Source organism: Mustela nivalis (assembly GCF_964662115.1).
Source record: "Mustela nivalis genome assembly, chromosome: 17".
Lineage (NCBI taxonomy): Eukaryota > Metazoa > Chordata > Mammalia > Carnivora > Mustelidae > Mustela > Mustela nivalis.
In genome coordinates, this window is record NC_139036.1 from 39348569 (window position 1) to 39365377 (window position 16809).

General features: G+C 59.0%; 1 protein-coding gene across 2 annotated transcripts; it reads left to right on the top strand.

Annotated features, from left to right (window-relative positions):
* The first annotated feature begins 653 nt into the window (after window positions 1-653).
* Window positions 654-15763, top strand: OSBPL7 (oxysterol binding protein like 7). Of its 2 annotated transcripts, none has more exons than XM_082704740.1 (23): window positions 654-831; window positions 2176-2329; window positions 2454-2579; window positions 2776-2829; window positions 3434-3547; window positions 3886-3984; window positions 4095-4212; window positions 4837-4940; window positions 5266-5358; window positions 5443-5575; window positions 5661-5755; window positions 5935-6030; window positions 6688-6825; window positions 7378-7471; window positions 8158-8405; window positions 8552-8689; window positions 12044-12107; window positions 12220-12298; window positions 13644-13788; window positions 13904-14048; window positions 14141-14267; window positions 14465-14587; window positions 14738-15763. In XM_082704740.1, the coding sequence occupies exons 2-23, from the start codon at window positions 2255-2257 to the stop codon at window positions 14844-14846; spliced, it is 2517 nt and encodes an 838-aa protein (XP_082560866.1). In that variant the 5' UTR covers window positions 654-831; window positions 2176-2254; the 3' UTR covers window positions 14847-15763. The 2 variants fall into 2 exon arrangements, 1 of the variants encoding a protein (XP_082560866.1); XR_014304347.1 differs by having other exon boundaries at window positions 659-831; window positions 14185-14267.
* The last annotated feature ends 1046 nt before the right edge of the window (window positions 15764-16809 follow it).

Below are 16809 nucleotides of genomic sequence, written 5' to 3' on the forward strand. Positions count from 1 at the left end.
CTTAAAAAAAAAAAAAAAAATCCAGTACTGAGCTCGACACAGTACTGCAGCAGAACAGAGGTGCTCAGAGAGGGAGGCCGGGGGTCCCTGAGCTGGCTCCAGTCAGCCCTTCCTAACTGCCACCTGGTCACTGCTGCAGGCCTGCTCCCAGTCCAAAGACTGCAAGCTGGGGATTTTGTGTTACGTGCATAGGTGCCTCCAGCCACAGTGGGTCCCGCCCCCCCACCCTGGTGGCGGCTGCTGCCTGGCCCTCTGAGCTGTGGCTGCGTGGCTGACTGTGCTGTTGGCACTGTCTACTGTGGTCCCCCAGGGGCATCCATCCCTTCCCGTCAACCTGATACCTTTGCTGCCTCCAAATTTTGCAGTCTATTTTCAGATGTAAAAGGAGAGGGGGGTGGTTAATAAGGAAATGGCCTTGGGTACTAACTGGGGTCAAGGCCATCCTAGTCCGAGTAAACCCTTTACCAACGCTGGCCCGAGGCCAGCAGCTCCCTAGTCCTCCGTGATCTGTCTGGAACGGCGCCCAGTGGGGACTCTGCCCCCACTCCCAAGCTACCTTGGTGCTGGGGAGTCCGTTCAGCCCTGAGTCCTCCCGGGAGCAGGGGGGCAGAGCTGAGCGGCCGCCTGGAGCTTGGCGGAGGAGGGGCCGGGGAGGGGGAGGTGGGGAGATCCGGCTGGAGGGGAGGCTCCGACGTCTCCTTCCTTCCTGGTTCCTGCAGCAGCTGCTGCCACTGCTCAGCTCCGTGAGGAGGGAACGGGCCACTCGGAGACGGTGACTCAGAGGCAGAGCGGTGCGCGGGCCAAGGAGCACTGGCGTCCATGGACCCTGGGGTAAGGGGGCCGCGCTGGCATCAGCTGACATCCCCTGGGCAGGCTTCCTCCCCCCTGAAGCTGGTGGGTCTGCCCCTCTGGAGACAGGGGTGGGAATGGGAGTAGAAATGGGGCACCGACCTGGCTCACCTCGATCCCGCACCCTCTCGGGGCAGAGCCTCAGCCTCCACCCGCCTGCAGTGAGGGTCCGGGATCCTCCACGGCCAGGAAAAGGGCACAGAGGTACCCAAACACTGGAAGAGTTTGGGAACTTTCAATGGCCAGAAGCAGGAGTTTTGCCCCCCAACCCCCCGGGTCAGCGTCTTGCACTCTGGACCCCTCCATCCCGGCCTCCCGGCCACCACAACCCCACCGCGTCCCTGCCCCTTCCTGGTCTCAGCTCCTCAGGTGCTTGCTGGCTCCATTGGAAGATCTGAGCTGTTTGCCCAGCCCCGGGCCAGCCTCGCCCCTCCAGTCCCCTCCCTGTCTCACACACACGGAGCCTCATGCATTATTGATCTCCCCGTGGAGCCAGGACGGCCAGGGCTGGTGCCAAGGGCGCTTGTGGGCACTGCTGCGGGACCTGTGTGGACCTTGGCATATTTTCGGTCACCTCTTCTCCTGCACACGGTGCCTCCATGGGCCCAGTCCCCTGCTCTCTCTGGGTGGGTGGTACTTCTCAGGAGCCCCAAGGACTGGGAGGATAAAGGGAGGCTTTGTGGGGGGGTACTGAGGGTCTCAGGCAGGCATCCCAGGGTGGAGGCGCAGGGAACAATGGGGATGGGGGGGTGCGGTCTCAGGCCTCAGTTTCCCCATGCAGAAGATAGAGGACCTGGAGACTGATTGGTAGGGAGTTGGGATAAAGGGGTTACGAGCGTTCTGCAGGGTGATCCCGGCAGAGTAGTCTCCAACTGACGGCGGCGGCAGCGGGGTGGAGCGATGTCCAGGGGTCCTGCAGGAAGTCCAGTCTCTGAGTTCCTCTGTCCTTTTTTAGAGCCTCTTTTTTCACTCCCATGCCCCATCTCTGATCACCCCCAGGGAATCCTCCAGAGAAAGCACTGAGTATTTCCTAGAGCCAGAGAGTGTGGGCCCAAGGTGGGGCTGGGCGGACTCTTGTGGTTTTCTCTTGGCACCGGCCTGCGGGCTGCATGCTAGTTCAGCCCTTTCACCTCTCTGAGCAGTGGCCGCAGCCATGGGGTATGGGCAGGGAAATCGGCCCAGGGTGGGGAAGGGACAGACTCGGAGAGGCCTGGCCAGTGAGCAGAGACATCTGTGAGCTCTTATCTCAGCCATTGCGGGAAGGGGTGGAGGTGGAGAAGGTGATAGCAGGGCCTGTGCTCACAGGGGTCTCTCTCTTGCTTCAAGGGTCCGCTCAGGACAAGGTGACATCCTTCTGCTTTTACCTGCTCCACCTTCTCGGCAGGGAGCAGCCGCTCCCTTCTCCATGGACTTCCAAGAGAGGGTCCCTAACTCGTTGGCCGAGAGCATTCAGTCTACAAAGCTGAGCAGTGCCCAGCAGGTCTGCGGGTGGGGAAGCAGGCAGTGGCGGTTGTGGGGGGTGCAGATAGAGCTTGGCCCAAAAGTGGGGGGCAGATTTGGTCACCTTTCCAGCCACTGTCCTTCCTCTCTGTCCTGGACTGCAGGCCTCCGAGCTGTGGGAGGTGGTCGAGGAGCCTCGGAGCAGGCTGGGAGCAGAGGGTGTCATGCCAGAGAGGAAGGAAGGCCACCTGCTCAAGAAAAGGAAGTGGCCTCTGAAGGGCTGGCACAAGGTGGGGTGGGCAGGGTGAAGGGAGGGGCCAGATGCAGGGGCGGGGAGGGGGGGCGGGGAGGCGGGTAGGTGGGGGAGGTTGCGTGTGTGTGTGCGCGCGCGCGCAGAGAAGAAAAGTCCACGTGTGTGGTTGCTCTCTCCCCAAACCCTTTTCTCTCGGCCTCCTGGATTCTCGTTCCTTCTGGGCCGCATCACAGAGATACTTTGTGCTCGAGGATGGGATCCTTCATTATGCAACCACGCGGCAAGACGTGAGTCAGGGCCTCTGCCGGGGGTCGGGGGATAAGTGTGGCCCCAGAATGCTCCGAATAGGCAGGGGACTTCTGGAATCCACCAGAGCAGGGTCTGATCCCAGTTACACCATTTCTGGGTGTGGGGTCCTGGGCAAGTTCCTTCCCTGGGCCCCAACTCCCTCATCTCTAAGATGGAGAGAGTATGACCCCCTGTTTGTTGGGCTGTCCTCTTGGCGAAGGCCCTCGAAACACTGCCTGGCACAAAAATTAGCGTCCAGGAAGCAGGAGCTTTCTCATCTGTGCCCTCATCCCCTTCCTGTGCTGGAGACAGGAACCGAAGACCCGCGTGCTCAGGTTCTCCCTCCGAGAGGGTGTTTGCCTTCTCGGCCTTGCAGATTTCTGAGAGCAGTTTTCCTTGCTCCCTTACTCCCTGAAGTTCAGAATGGGACTTGACATAGTGGGGTGTTATGTGCACGGGAGGATGACTGACAAGTCCCTGACGATGCTTGGGGACGAGGGTGAACCCACTGCCTGGCCCTTGAGCCTCAGGAAGATGGTGGCTCCGTGGTCCCCAGGGGCCTAAAAACAGTCCCATTTCCCCCCTGCCAAACCTCCACTCCAGATCACCAAGGGGAAGCTTCATGGCTCCATTGACGTCAGACTGTCTGTCATGTCCATCAACAAAAAGGCCCAGCGCATTGACCTTGACACTGAAGACAACATCTACCACCTCAAGGTGACATTCCTGGGAGCCAAGTAGTGGTTTGGGCCCCAGCCTAGCAGAGATACAAGGGTACTACTGGAAAGAGGAGTGGGGGAGGGGGGTCTGTCCCTGAGGTTGACAGCAAGGGAGTAACCGTCTATGCAATGGCCAATGGCAAACCACCTTCCTTCTTGGTTGTTGGGTAAACAACCAAGGGGGAAGCTGTGCCCTGCCTCCCTGCAGGAAGCCTTTGCCCAAGCTGGGGACCACAGGGGGAGACTGCTTGCCTGGGGATCAGAGCCCTGACTTCCTGCCCCAGTGGAGCAGTCCTTCCTTTCATGTTTCTGTCCCCGTCTCCACCCCCTCTGCAGATCAAATCCCAGGACCTGTTCCAGAGCTGGGTGGCGCAGCTTCGTGCCCACCGCCTGGCCATGCCCCGAGGTTCACTGCCCGGCACCACTCACCGGAAGGTAAGAAGGGCCCTGTGCAGGGGCAGGTGACAGAGGGATGGTGGCTTCAGGGAACCATGAGACCAAGGGAGGCGGGAACTGTCCTGCCTCACCCTTGACTCACCCCACAGGTTCCTGGTGCCCAGCTTCCAGCAGCTGGCAGCGCCTCGACTCTACCTGGGGTTGGACCTCGGGAGAAGGTGTCTTCCTGGCTGAGGGACAGTGATGGGCTAGACCGCTGCTCTCATGGTGAGGGGCCCATGGCACTGCGCCTCTGTGGGCAGGGCCTGTGCTATTGGGTCTAGATGGCATCAGCAGTCACAAGAAGCAAGACTGTCCCCTGCCTCCGGGAACCTGGGCTGCTGGAGGAGACAGCCTTGGCCTCCAACTGACCAGGTCTACTTGGGCCTGCCCTGGGGAGCACCAGTCCTAGACAGGAGGACAGGACTGGTGCCCCGGACACACCGATAGGACTCAGAGCCCAGACTCCGCAACAAGAAGATACAGCATGCCAGTCCAGGGAGGGATGGGGCGGGCCCTAGAGCTGGGTTCCTGGAGGGGCGCCTGTGATGCTGTCCTGGGAGAGGGAAGGGCCAGCGAGTGGGGACAGAAAGGGTCAGTCTGTGCAGAAGCAGCAGAGTTAAGGTATGTCATGGAGGCTGTGGGGGGTTGGGGTGCCAGCCCTTTCAGGAATCCAACGTGAGGCCTGGCCCCAGGGTGAGATGTGGCAGCTGCCCTGGGCTCCTGAGCTGAGGGTCCGGGGTCTATGGCTGCTGGCTGAAGTGTTTGGAGGAGGACGGGAAGCGGAGGGACAGACTTTGGGGTACCTGGTCAGTGTTGGGAGAGGGATTTCCTCATTCCTTCTTCCCACAGAGCTCTCAGAGTGTCAGGGGAAGCTCCAGGAACTACACAGACTCCTCCAGAGCCTGGAGTCCCTGCACCGGATCCCCTCAGCCCCTGTTATCCCCACGCACCAGGTGAGGCCAGCGGGGAGAAGCCCATGGGACTCCCACCGCTTCCTTGGGACAGAGCCCCAGGTCCCTTTACACGCTACACTTCCCTGGAGACCCACGCGTGTGCCTGGCTGGCTCCCCTTCCATATCCAGGCTGTCTCCGGGTCTCTCTCTGCCCCTTGGGGCTGAACCTTTCCTGCTGTACCAGTGCATCTTCTAACTCTGAAATGTTTCTGGGCCCCCCCTCTGGGCCCGTCTGCCTCTTTCCTTGGCTTTTGTGGTTGCTGCCCTTCTCCCCACCTCGAGTGACACCCCCCCCCCAACCTCCCCACCGTCTTCCATGTGCCAGGCCTCAGGGACGACCGAGAGACCCAGGAAGGGGAAGCGGACCAGCCGCATGTGGTGTACACAGAGCTTTGCCAAGGATGACACGATCGGGCGGGTGAGGCAAGGCGTGGACCCCAAGCTGCCCGGTGGGAGGCCCCAAAAGAGGCTGTCACCTTTGATCCCTGCCCTTCACCTACAGGTTGGTCGTCTCCATGGCTCTGTTCCCAACCTGTCTCGCTATCTGGAGTCCCGGGACCCCTCAGGCCCCCGCGGGCTGCCGCCTCCCGACTATGCCCACCTGCAGCGGACTTTCTGGGCACTGGCCCAGAAGGGTGAGTGCGTGGGGGCGGGGCAGCAGGGACCAGGCAGGTGGAGGGAGAGGAAGAGGAATCTGACGACTGCCCCCTGTCCCCACAGTGCACAACTCCCTTAGCAGTGTCCTGGCCGCCCTCACTGCCGAGTGGGACCACCTGAGGGACCTGCACCAGGGTTCAGAGCTGTCACGGACAGGGGTGAGGCTCGGGGACCAGGGAGTCATGGGAGGAGAGGGCTGGAGGCCGAGGCCCGCAGGCCTGGGGCGAGAGCCGAGCTGGGTCTGGGGCGAGAGCGGTGGACAGAGGCAGAGATCAGCGTGGTGGGCGGGGGAGGGCTCTGTCCTCCTGGCCCCTCGCCCCTCACCCTCTCCCTCCAGGTCTCTGAGGCCTCCGCTGGCCCGAGGCGCCTCCATTCGCTCTCCGTCTCCTCGGACACCACCGCAGACTCCTTCAGCTCCCTCAACCCCGAGGAGGTAGGAGCCAGGCTGAGCTGTGGGGACCCTTTCTCCTGCACCTTCATCCTCGGCAGAAGTGAAGGCACCCTTGGTCTTCAGACCCAAAACAGGGCCCAGGAGTCCTAACTCCAGCCCTTTCTTGTAACATTGGCAACAGCCTCATCGTGGTCATTCCTGCCCAGCCAGTGTGTGCAGAGTGATTTTACCATTAATTCGGAGTCCTGTGAGGCCATGGTCCTTACCCTCAAGTTCATGGTGGAGGAAACGGAGACTCAAAGAATCTGACCGATGGGGGCCCAGGCTCCCACAATTGCGGCTTGAGGGGTGGCTGAGCTGGGACTTAGGCATTCTGAGCACAGACTCTGGGGCCAGGCTGCATGGTTTCCATCTGGCTCCATTGTACGCCTCCTTTGTGACCCTGAGCCTCAGTGTCCTGACCTGTAAAGTTGGGGGGGGTGTCCTAATTGTACCTGCTGCATAAGGGGAGTGTTGGGATGGCTTGTGTTAATACTCACGGAAGCCCTGGAGCCGGGCTCAGAGTCGGCGCCCAGGCAGGGTGAGTGGCTGCAGGGAACCTGTGTCTCCTTGCTCCCAGTTCCTTCCATCACGCCTTCCTGTTCCACCATGTTCTCTCCCTCCCCGGGGAGCCCAGCCTGACATCTGTCCTTCCCACAGCAAGAAGCTCTGTACATGAAGGGGCGGGAGCTGACCCCCCAGCTGTCCCAGAGCAGCATCCTGTCCCTCGCCGATTCCCACACAGAATTCTTTGATGCCTGTGAGGTTCTCCTCTCTGCCAGCTCTTCTGAGAATGAGGTAAGGTTGGGTGGGGGGACCCTGGGGAAATTGGGATGGGGTCCGGAGAGACTAGAATTTGTAGATTCCCAGCCTCGACTGCTGTCTCTGGCAACACGTCCAGACCTGCTGGGTTTGTGTCCCTGCTCAAAAGTCTCTGCTGGGAACTGTTCCTCCAGTTTAATGTGCTTTGCCCCTCTTGGTTCTCCAGCAAGATGGCTGCCTCAGCCTCACCCCGCCATCTTCCTTCAAGCCCCTCAGGCCCCAGCACTCCCCTGACCCCTGACCTCTGCCCCCGAGCCTGGATCTCAGCAATGCCATGCTGCCCTGTCCCTGTGTGCCACTAAGTCCTTGAGCAGTGAGAGGGTCAGGCATCCCCCTCCCAAAGTGGCAGGGCACACTCTGTGAGGCCGGGCTTTGGGCTCAGACCGCCATGCCCCCCTGCCCCGCCCAAATACACGTCTTCCCCTTCCCATCAACAGATGAGCTGGGCAGAGTCTTACCAGGCCCTGGGTACTGCCCAGCTGCCCAGGGAGGCCCAGTCTGCCCAGCCTCTCATCTGTCCTATCCCAGGGTTCAGAGGAGGAGGAGTCGTGCACCAGTGAAATCACCACCAGCCTGTCCGAGGAGGTGTTGGACCTCAGGGGAGCTGAGCGCCATCAGAAAGGTGCCCACTGGGTGTGTGGCCATGGAGGGGCTGGGGGAGGGGTAGAAATGGTGTTTGTCCACAGCCCACGCCCCTGGGAGGCAGTCTCACAGGGTGGCTGGTGGACTGACAGCTTGGGATGCTGACTGCAGAAGTGACCCCAGGAGATGAGGAAGGCTAAGCTGTGAGCTACAGAGTGTTCCCAGGGTGGCTCTGGGGGTGGGTCAGGCTCAGGCCTAGGGGCTAGCGTCTGGTGCAGGCTTCTGAGAAGGTTCGCATAGGGCCCGATACAGAGGTGGAAGCTGCCACCTTGCCACTCTTTAGCAGTGTGGCTTTGGACATGACATTTTACTTCTTGGACTCTTGTTTCCTCATCTGTAAAATGGGTTGAATATAACCTGAAATCGGTTTCTGTGTTTATGGAGGGGAACTGAAAATAAGGGTGGGGGCTTCTGGGGTGCAGGGTTTCCCGCGGTGGGGACCGCCCCCTCGGAGTGATTCTCACCCCACTGTCCCCCTAATCGCCCAGAAGCGTGTTTGCAATTGGCTCCCTACCTCCGCTGCCCTGAGTCCAGAGAGGGGCTTGGGAGTGAGTCTATCTAGGAACCCCTCTGTGGTGGGGGGGCGCCACCTCGGGCCAGCCTGTGCACCAGTTGGGTCTGGATGCCGTGCCCAGAGGGGGATTGACGTGGCCGGGTGGGCCCCAGGGGCTTCTGTTCCAGGGAGAGCTGCAGGGCCCCCGCGTCGCCGCTGTCTGCCGGCAGCCAGCGGGCCAGGAACTGATGTGAGCCTGTGGAACATACTACGGAACAACATTGGCAAGGACCTGTCCAAGGTGTCCATGCCCGTGCAGCTCAACGAGCCGCTCAACACCCTGCAGCGGCTGTGCGAGGAGCTCGAGTACAGCAGCCTCCTGGACCGGGCCAGCCGCACGGCCGACCCCTGCGAGCGCATGGTACCCCAACATTTCCCGGCCCGGCTACTCCTCGCTGCCGCCCTTCCACCTCAGCCCCGGGTCCTCGCCTGCAGTGGGGTGGCACCCCCTACTCCCTGATCCCCCGCCCCCAACCCAGCCGGCTCTCTCTGCCCTCCCCCCTGCAGGTGTACATCGCGGCCTTTGCCGTGTCTGCCTACTCGTCCACGTACCACCGAGCAGGCTGTAAGCCCTTCAACCCCGTCCTGGGGGAGACCTATGAGTGCGAGCGGCCCGACCGGGGCTTCCGCTTCATCAGTGAGCAGGTGTGAGCCTCGTGGGCTTTTAGGGCTGGGACCTGGGGGAGAGCATGGGGGCAGCCAGCCTTCTCCCCCTGCTGAGTGCCAGGGACCTACTGGAAAGGAGGAGTGGCTGTGCCAGGTTCCAGAGCTGGGACCCCGGAAGCTCACCGGCCACTAGTCAGTTCCACCTGGGAAGGCAGGCTCTGGGAGCTGATGTCGGGCTAAGCCTTGAGGGAGGAACTGACAGGCACCAGGAGTATGGCGTGGGCGGGGCGTGGAGAACGGGATGCTCCAGACCGCATAAAGGGACAGCGGGAGCTGGTTAGGATGAGCAAGAGACGCAGCTGGAAGCCAGCCAGGGCCAAACCCTGAGCAGCCTGTAGGTGAAGTGGTTGTTTCCATATCCTGAAGGCGAAGATGATGGGGGGGTTTAGGCAGTGGAGTGACAGGCTCAGAATTGCACTCTGTAAAGAACATTGGTGTGAGGCCGGGTGAGAGAAGGCTGTTAGAAGGCCATTGCGGTCAGCCCTGGGAGAGCTGCTGAGGACCTGTCCTTGGCCGCCGGATCACGGGGACGTTGGACTCGGCAGCTGTGTGTGTGTGTGTGTGTGTGTGTGTGTGTGTTGCTCCTCATAGGCCTCGGTGGTCAACAGAATGTTGTTATGCCTAAGGGATAGGGGAGGTGGTCGACGGTCGGGAGAAGTTGGGGTGGCCTGGAATTTCTGGTTTGGGGGATTCGGCAGGTGTGTGGCCATGCCAGTGAGCAGGATGGAAAGGGTGAGAGGAAGGTAACTGAATTAGGGAGACTCCTTGTCCACGTGGGCTTGACTTCCAGGGGGAGATGTCCCAGAGGCCCTGAGCCATGTAGGCCCGGAGTTCCTCGAGCACAGGATGGGGCCGACAGACCCAGGAATTGCCCGCTTAGAGGACGGGTGACGTCACGGGCTGCTCCAGGGGAGGGTCTGGAGAGGAGGGTGGGCAGGGGAGGCAGAGGAGCTCTGAGGGGAAGGGGTGGGCAGATGGTCCACAGGACTTCCAGAAAGTGTCGTTGGTTTAACCAAGTGAGGGAGGTTTCAGAAGAAGGCTGAGGGCCAAGCCGGGATTACAGTGGGTGTGTAGTAAAAAGAAGTAAAACAGAGAAAAATGTTACTTAAAATAGAATTAAATGGGTCATCTGGCTGGCTCAGTCAGTAAAGCATGTGACTCTTGATCTCAGGGTTGTGAGTTCAAGTCCCATGTTGGGAGTAGAGCTTACTTTAAAAAATAAAATTAGGGGCACTTGGGTGGCTCAGTCAGTTAAGTGACTGACTCTTGATTTCAGCTCAGGTCGTGACCTCAGGGTCATGAGATCGAGCCCTGTGTGGGGCTCTGTGCTAGGCAGGGAGACTGCTTGGGATTCTGTTCTCCCTCTGCCCCACCCCACTTGTGTGTGAGTTTAATCTCTCTCTCTCTCTCTTAAAATAAATTAAATTTAGATTAAATTAAAATAGAGAAAAATGCAGATTGTTTCAAAAAAATTTTTACCTGGAAGGAAAGAAGAGGGAGAGCAGGTTTCGGCCAGAGGCAGGGGTGAAGTGGAAGCAGTTTTTTTTTTGTTTGTTTGTTTAGATTTTAACTGTTTTGGTTTTTTTTTTTTTTTTAAGATTTTATTTATTTATCTGACAGACACAAGTAGGCAGAGAGGCAGGCAGAGAGAGGGGAGGAAGCAGGCTCCCCGCTGAGCAGAGAGCCCGATGTGGGGCTTGATCCTAGGACCCTGGGATCATGACCTGAGCCGAAGGCAGAGGCTTTAACCCACTGAGCCACTCAGGTGCCCCTGTTTTTGTTTTGTGTTTTAAATGAATTTATTTATTTATTTGAGACAGAGAAAGAGAGAGAGAGAGGACTAGCAGGGGGAAGAGCAGAGGGAGGGAGAAGCAGGCTCCCCACTGAGCAGGAAGCCCAACTTGGGGCTCCATCCCAGGACCTCAAGATCATGACCTGAGCTGATGGCAGATGCTTAACCAACTGAGCCACGCAGGCACCTTTAAGTGTTTTTGAAAACAAAGTGAAAAGTTCACACAGTCCTAAAGTACGGTAGAAAATGATCCCTGGCTCACCCTTGTGAGGGAACCAGTGCTCCTAGTGTTGGTTTTGTGCATGTTTGGGCAAAGGTGTGTGTGTCCAGAAAAGAAAGATTTACTCCTTTTTTTTTTTTTAACTCTTTTTTTTTTTTTTTTAAGATTTTATTTATGTATTTTAAAGACAGAGAGAGTAAAGGGCAGGGGGGGAGGAGCAGAGGAACAAGCAGAGTGCGCAAGAGTGCAGAGCTGGCTGCGGGGCTCCATCTCAGAACCCTGAGATCATGACCGGAGCCGAAACTAAGAGTGGGATGCTCTTAGTCAGCTGAGCCACCCAGGTGCTCCAAGGTGGAAGAAAAGGAAGATATTTCTGTTCAGAGAGGAAGAGAAATGGAGAGGGAGGGCTGCAGGGCAGGGGGCATGGGGAGGGAGGAGCCTGCAGGAAGCGGTAGGAGGGGCTGGGCCTGGCAGTGGGTTTCAGGGAAGTGGCATCAGGGTGGGAGCCAAGTTGGTGGGAGGAGTTGCCCTCTCTGCTCTCTCTGATTGTGGGGGTTCGTGTGGTATGAAAGGGATGGTTTGGGGGTCGGTCCTCAAGTTCCCAGTGTGTTGTTCCCAGTGCTGTGTGTGCCCTGCGGCCCAGTGGCCGTGTCTGAAGAGCAGGGAGCCAGGGCTGGGCACGGAGGAGGCTGACTGATGCTAGGTGTTGCGATGGGTGGTGGCGGCGGGTTGTCCAGGGTGCTGGGTGACAGGGTGCAGGTGATGGAGCGAGCTCAGCCAAGGGGGATGGAGGTGAAGCCAGGGCTGACGGGCCACTACGAACCAGAGCAGCCGGCATTTTGGCAGGGGCCATGGGCCCCAGGGAATGGGAAGAGCGACCAGGCTGTGGGCTGTGGGATACCCGAGTTCAAGTTCCAGATATGGAGCTGTTCCAAGGAGATCAAGGCCAGGTTTTTCCAGAGCTGTGGTGTGGAGGCTGAGGGAGAAGACAGTGTGGGGAGAGAGGGTCCTCGGGAGGGCTGGCTTCCAGGCAGGGCACCGGAGGAGGCCCCAGCATCACTGCTAAAGGACGTTGTCAGCTGGAACAGGGCTTCTGGGGCTCTCGGGGGAGTGAATGAGAAGGGGGAACGTGAAGCCCCATGGGAGAAGAGAGGACGACAGAAATTGGGTGGTGGCCGAAGACGACAGGGACAAGAGGCCTGGAACTAACTGGTCTTCTGGGTTGAAGGGGAACTGGGAATGGGGGTCAGGGAGTTCAGGAAGCCGTGGGGTCACCAGTGGTCCTCTGGGTCAGTGTCAAAGAACTACTTTGTCCCCCAAGGTCTCCCACCACCCCCCCATCTCGGCATGCCATGCAGAGTCTGAGAACTTTGTCTTCTGGCAAGGTAAGGAGTGGGGGGCTTGGTGGGGTGGATGTGGGGGTGAAGGGCACGTGGTGGGAGGGGGGTGCTGGAACTCTCTGGTCTCATTTCTTCCTCTCTCCCAACCCACCTCTAGACATGAAGTGGAAGAACAAGTTCTGGGGCAAATCCTTGGAGATTGTGCCTGTGGGGACAGTCAACGTCAGCCTGCCCAGGTGGGTGTTCATAAGTGCTCAGCAGCCCAGGCCCAGCCCACAGGCATCCTCTGGGCTGGCGTGGCAAGGTGGTAGCGACAGGATAGAAAGGTCTGGCCTGAAGCTGCTTGAGATGGGGCAGAATCTACATTTTACACCTGCATTTACAGCGCTGTGCATGCAGAAAGGTGAAAAATCTTAGAATAGTAGAGCTGGAAGGGCTCATCAGGGTTATCTGATGCAGCGGCTTTCACACTTTTTTGACCATGACTCACAGTAAGAAATGTATTTGAGACTTCAAGCCAATGCACGGACACACCCAGACACCCCCACCCCCGAAATCTAAACTGACCTCAACACCAATCACAAACCACATTTGAAACACCCTCATTGGGGCGCCTGGGTGGCTCAGTGGGTTAAGCCGCTGCCTTCGGCTCAGGTCATGATCTCAGAGTCCTGGGATCGAGTCCCGCATCGGGCTCTCTGCTCAGCGGGGAGCCTGCTTCCCTCTCTCTCTCTCTCTGTCTGCCTCTCCATCTACTTGTGATTTCTCTGTCAAATAAATAAATAAAATCTTTAAAAAAAAAAAAAAGAAACACCCTCATTAGCTTGTTTTATTTTATTTATTTTTTAAAAGGTTTTATTTATCAGACACACACACACACACACACAAGCAGGGGGAGCAGCAGAGGGAGAGAGAAAAGCAGGCTCCCCGCTGAGCAGGGAGATCAATGTGGGGCTCGATCCCAGAACCCTTGGGATCGTGACCTGAGCTGAAGGCAGACGCTCAACCGGCTGAGCCACCCAGGCGTCCCTCATGCCATTTTAGAAGTGGGGGCCACAGCCAGAGAAGAAGGGGGCTTAGCCTGTGTGGCCCAGGTGTTAGCTAGAGGCCAGTGCACAGGCGGGAAGCCCCTGACCTTCAGAGTCCAAAGTCCTGTCTGGGAGTCTTGGTTCTGCCACTTAATAATTAAAACAAGCAGCGAAGAGACTTGCCCCAGAGCCTCAAGTCTGCTCTTCTATAATGTAAGGGTAGTGAGCAGTACCCAGTGGCCGTGGGGAGTGGCCCGGGGATTATATGTGAGCATCGCTACCCGGGTCCCTGGCTCCCAAGGGCAGGGACCCTGTCTATGTATTTATTCCTGTGACTTCAGCCCTCAGGTACTTTATCAAATGAGCCGGAGACATATTGGCTCAAAATTTTCTGTGGAGGCTGCTCTGCTTGATAAATCCGTCCATCCCTCACAGCGGAAGCCGAACCAGCACCCCACACTCTCTCCACAGACCTCCTGTGCCCCGCTCCCTGGCTCAGGGGGGCACTTGCACCGGGCCGGTCAGCTGCCCTCCCCCTCTCTGTCTCTCTCAGGTTCGGGGACCACTTCGAGTGGAACAAGGTGACATCCTGCATTCACAACATCCTGAGTGGCCAGCGCTGGATCGAGCACTATGGAGAGGTGCTCATCAGGAACACACAGGACAGCTCCTGTCACTGCAAGCTCACCTTCTGCAAGGTGGGCACGCCACCCCGGCCCTGCCTGCCTGCCTGCCTGCAATGGCTCCGCTCCCCACACCAAGGGAAGGGTCACGCCCCTGAGTGCCGGTCCCCACCCCCGCCCCCCATCCCAGGCCAAGTACTGGAGCTCCAACATCCACGAGGTGCAGGGTGCCGTGTTCAGCCGGAGCGGTCGTGTCCTCCACCGACTTTCCGGGAAGTGGCATGAGGGCCTCTACCGGGGGACCCTGCCCGGCGGTCAGTGCATCTGGAAACCCAGTAAGTGGGGAGGTCAGGGAGGGTTGGGTGGGGGTGAGGGCAGCTCTGGCACCCTCCACCAGCCCCAGCCCCTTGCATTCCCCCCACCCCAGACTCGATGCCCCCAGACCATGAGCGAAACTTCGGCTTCACTCAGTTCGCCTTGGAGCTGAATGAGCTGACGGCAGAGCTGAAGCGGTCACTGCCTTCCACCGACACACGGCTCCGGCCAGACCAGAGGTCAGTGTCTGCCCGGCCCCGCCCTAGAACCGCTGGGCTCCTCACTGCCCAATGTGGGTTTCCACCAGAGTGGGCCTGCCCTCCCTTCTTGGAGTTGCCTCAAGGAGATGGGTTCCTTGTGGGGGCAGAGCTGGGCGTGGCATAAAGGGCTTGGGTCTGGAGGGGGCAGCTCCACTGACTGCCGTCTGGAAGCTCAGGTACCTGGAGGAGGGGAACATACAGGCCGCTGAGGCCCAGAAGAGAAGGATCGAGCAGCTTCAGCGGGACAGGCGCAGAGTGATGGAGGAGAACAACATCGTCCACCAGGCTCGCTTCTTCAGGTAGCTCTGCCCTCTCTCAGGGTCTCTGCCCTCCAGGCCCCCCTCCGCCTCCCCTAGCGCCTTCTTGCTCTGAGCGGGGGCCGGCTGTGGGAGGTAGCATCCGGGAGCCCCGGCCTTGATTCTGGCTCTTCTGCCCTCTCCTTCCCGCAGGCGGCAAACGGACAGCAGTGGGAAGGAGTGGTGGGTGACTAACAACACATACTGGAGGCTTCGGGCCGAGCCAGGCTACGGGAACCTGGACGGGGCTGTGCTCTGGTAGCCCCGGCCCTTGGGGGCAGGAGGCTTGGATTCCTCCCTCCTGCCTCTGCCCCCCACGGACACACGGGGCAGGCCAGCTTCCCCCACTCACAGCCCCGGAGACCAAAGGGGCAGCTCCGGCTCTGGTTCCGTCCCTTCTGCCGGTCAGAGGGGCTGCATCTCAGCCCATTGCCCACCCTGTTTGGGCTGGGAAGCAGGATCTGTGCTTCCCCAGTCTCGTTGCCCTGGACAACCAGCATGTAAACCCCTTCTTGCTCCATCATTTCCCCTTCTGTCCCCCTTGGGGTCCTTGGGGGAGACTCCAGGCTCTCCAGGATCTGTTCCCCGTTTAGTGCCTTCCTAGGACACAGGGGACCCCTTGACGCTCCCCAGGCTTCCTATGCCCAGGGTTCTGGCCCCAGCTGTGCGGTTGGACTGAGTGAAGGAGAAGAGACGGTGTTTTCTTCCTCCCCCGTCCCCCCCATGCTGCTCTCCAGCATCTTCTGCCCCATGCCCTGGCCCGGTGGGGCTCCCTTTGCTTGGCCCTTGACAATCTCTCCTATCCTCCTGGATCCCCCTTCCCCCAAATTGCTAAATGCCTGTGGCTTCTAGCTCCTTCGGCCTTGTCTTCAAGCGGTTTCCTTCCGTCACAGCTCAGCAGGTCCCTCCCAGAGGTGAGGAGGCCTGTCCCAGAGGCAGGGAGCCCCCGGAGCAGGCAGGGCGCCTGGCCTCAGAACCCCCGAGAGAGTGTGAGTTTGTGTGGGAGTGTGTGCATGTGTGCGTGTGTCCGCGTACTGCTTGCAGGCGAGCAGGGTCCCCCAAGCAGCCTGGACAGCCCGTGCTGGGCGTCCACCCCTCCTGCTGCTCATTTCCACACGGGCTGCTTCTGAGAAAGGTGAATCACAGTGACATTCCAGCTCCAATAAAGACTGTCCCAAAGTTTGGCCTGAGACCATTCATTTGAAAACGCATAACCTCGGGGTACCTGGACGGCTCAGTGGATTGAGTGACTGACTCGATTTCGGCTCAGGCCATGATCTCCAGATCATGAGTTCGAGCCCCACGTCGATCTCCATGCTGGGCATGGTGCCTATCTGAGATTCTCTCTCCCTCTTCCCCTGCCTCTGCCCCTCTCCTACCCACTAAATACATACATACATAATACATATATACATACACATATGCTCGAGCTCTGTGAAGGCCCACAGCTACCCACTTGCCTGGAATAAACGTCGCATGTCCTCTCTTGCATAGTCCTCACATCCTGTCCATTCTGTCTCAGATTTCTCAACTCTGGCTCATTCTCTGGATTGCCCCTGATTTAGGCTGGGCCTTTAGCAGCGCTTGCCTGGATTATCGCCTTGAGGCCCCTGGGGCACTTCTGATGCTGACTTTTGGGGTGATCTGTTAAAAGAGGGGGGAGGCTGTTTCAAATAACGCCCATTGCTTCCGAGTACCTAAAGGAAAACCTATACTCTTCAACCAGGCTGAAAACTGCGCAGACCCTGTCCCCCTCTGGCGTAGAGGGCTGATCCCCACGCCCGGCATCTGTGGTCAGGTCTCCTCCAACCCCAGACTGATGAGTGTCCAAGGAGAGGCGGGAGTGGGGCGCAGGGTTAGAAAGGACCAGAGAACAAGTTCTGCTCCTTACCCACCCCCCCCAAACCAAAGCTGAGTCCAAATCCCAGCTGTTGCCACAGTCGTGTGTGGTCTCAGTCACGTGCTTTCCCTTCAGTTCATTTGGCTTCTCTTAGGTCAGAGGAGCATGTATGGGAAGTGGCCCAAGCTCCAGATATCATCAGCTGTCCCTTAGCCCCTCACCCTGTCCCGTTAAAACGACAGGCCCCCAGGCCCTGCTCTGGTTTGACGGATGTGCCCAGAGCACGTCACACTTTCTCTGGGTGGGGGTGTGTGGCAGGAACAGGGGGACCCCTGAACTATGGCAGCCCTTCCAACCCTACTCCTTTTGCCCCTCCCCCCCATTT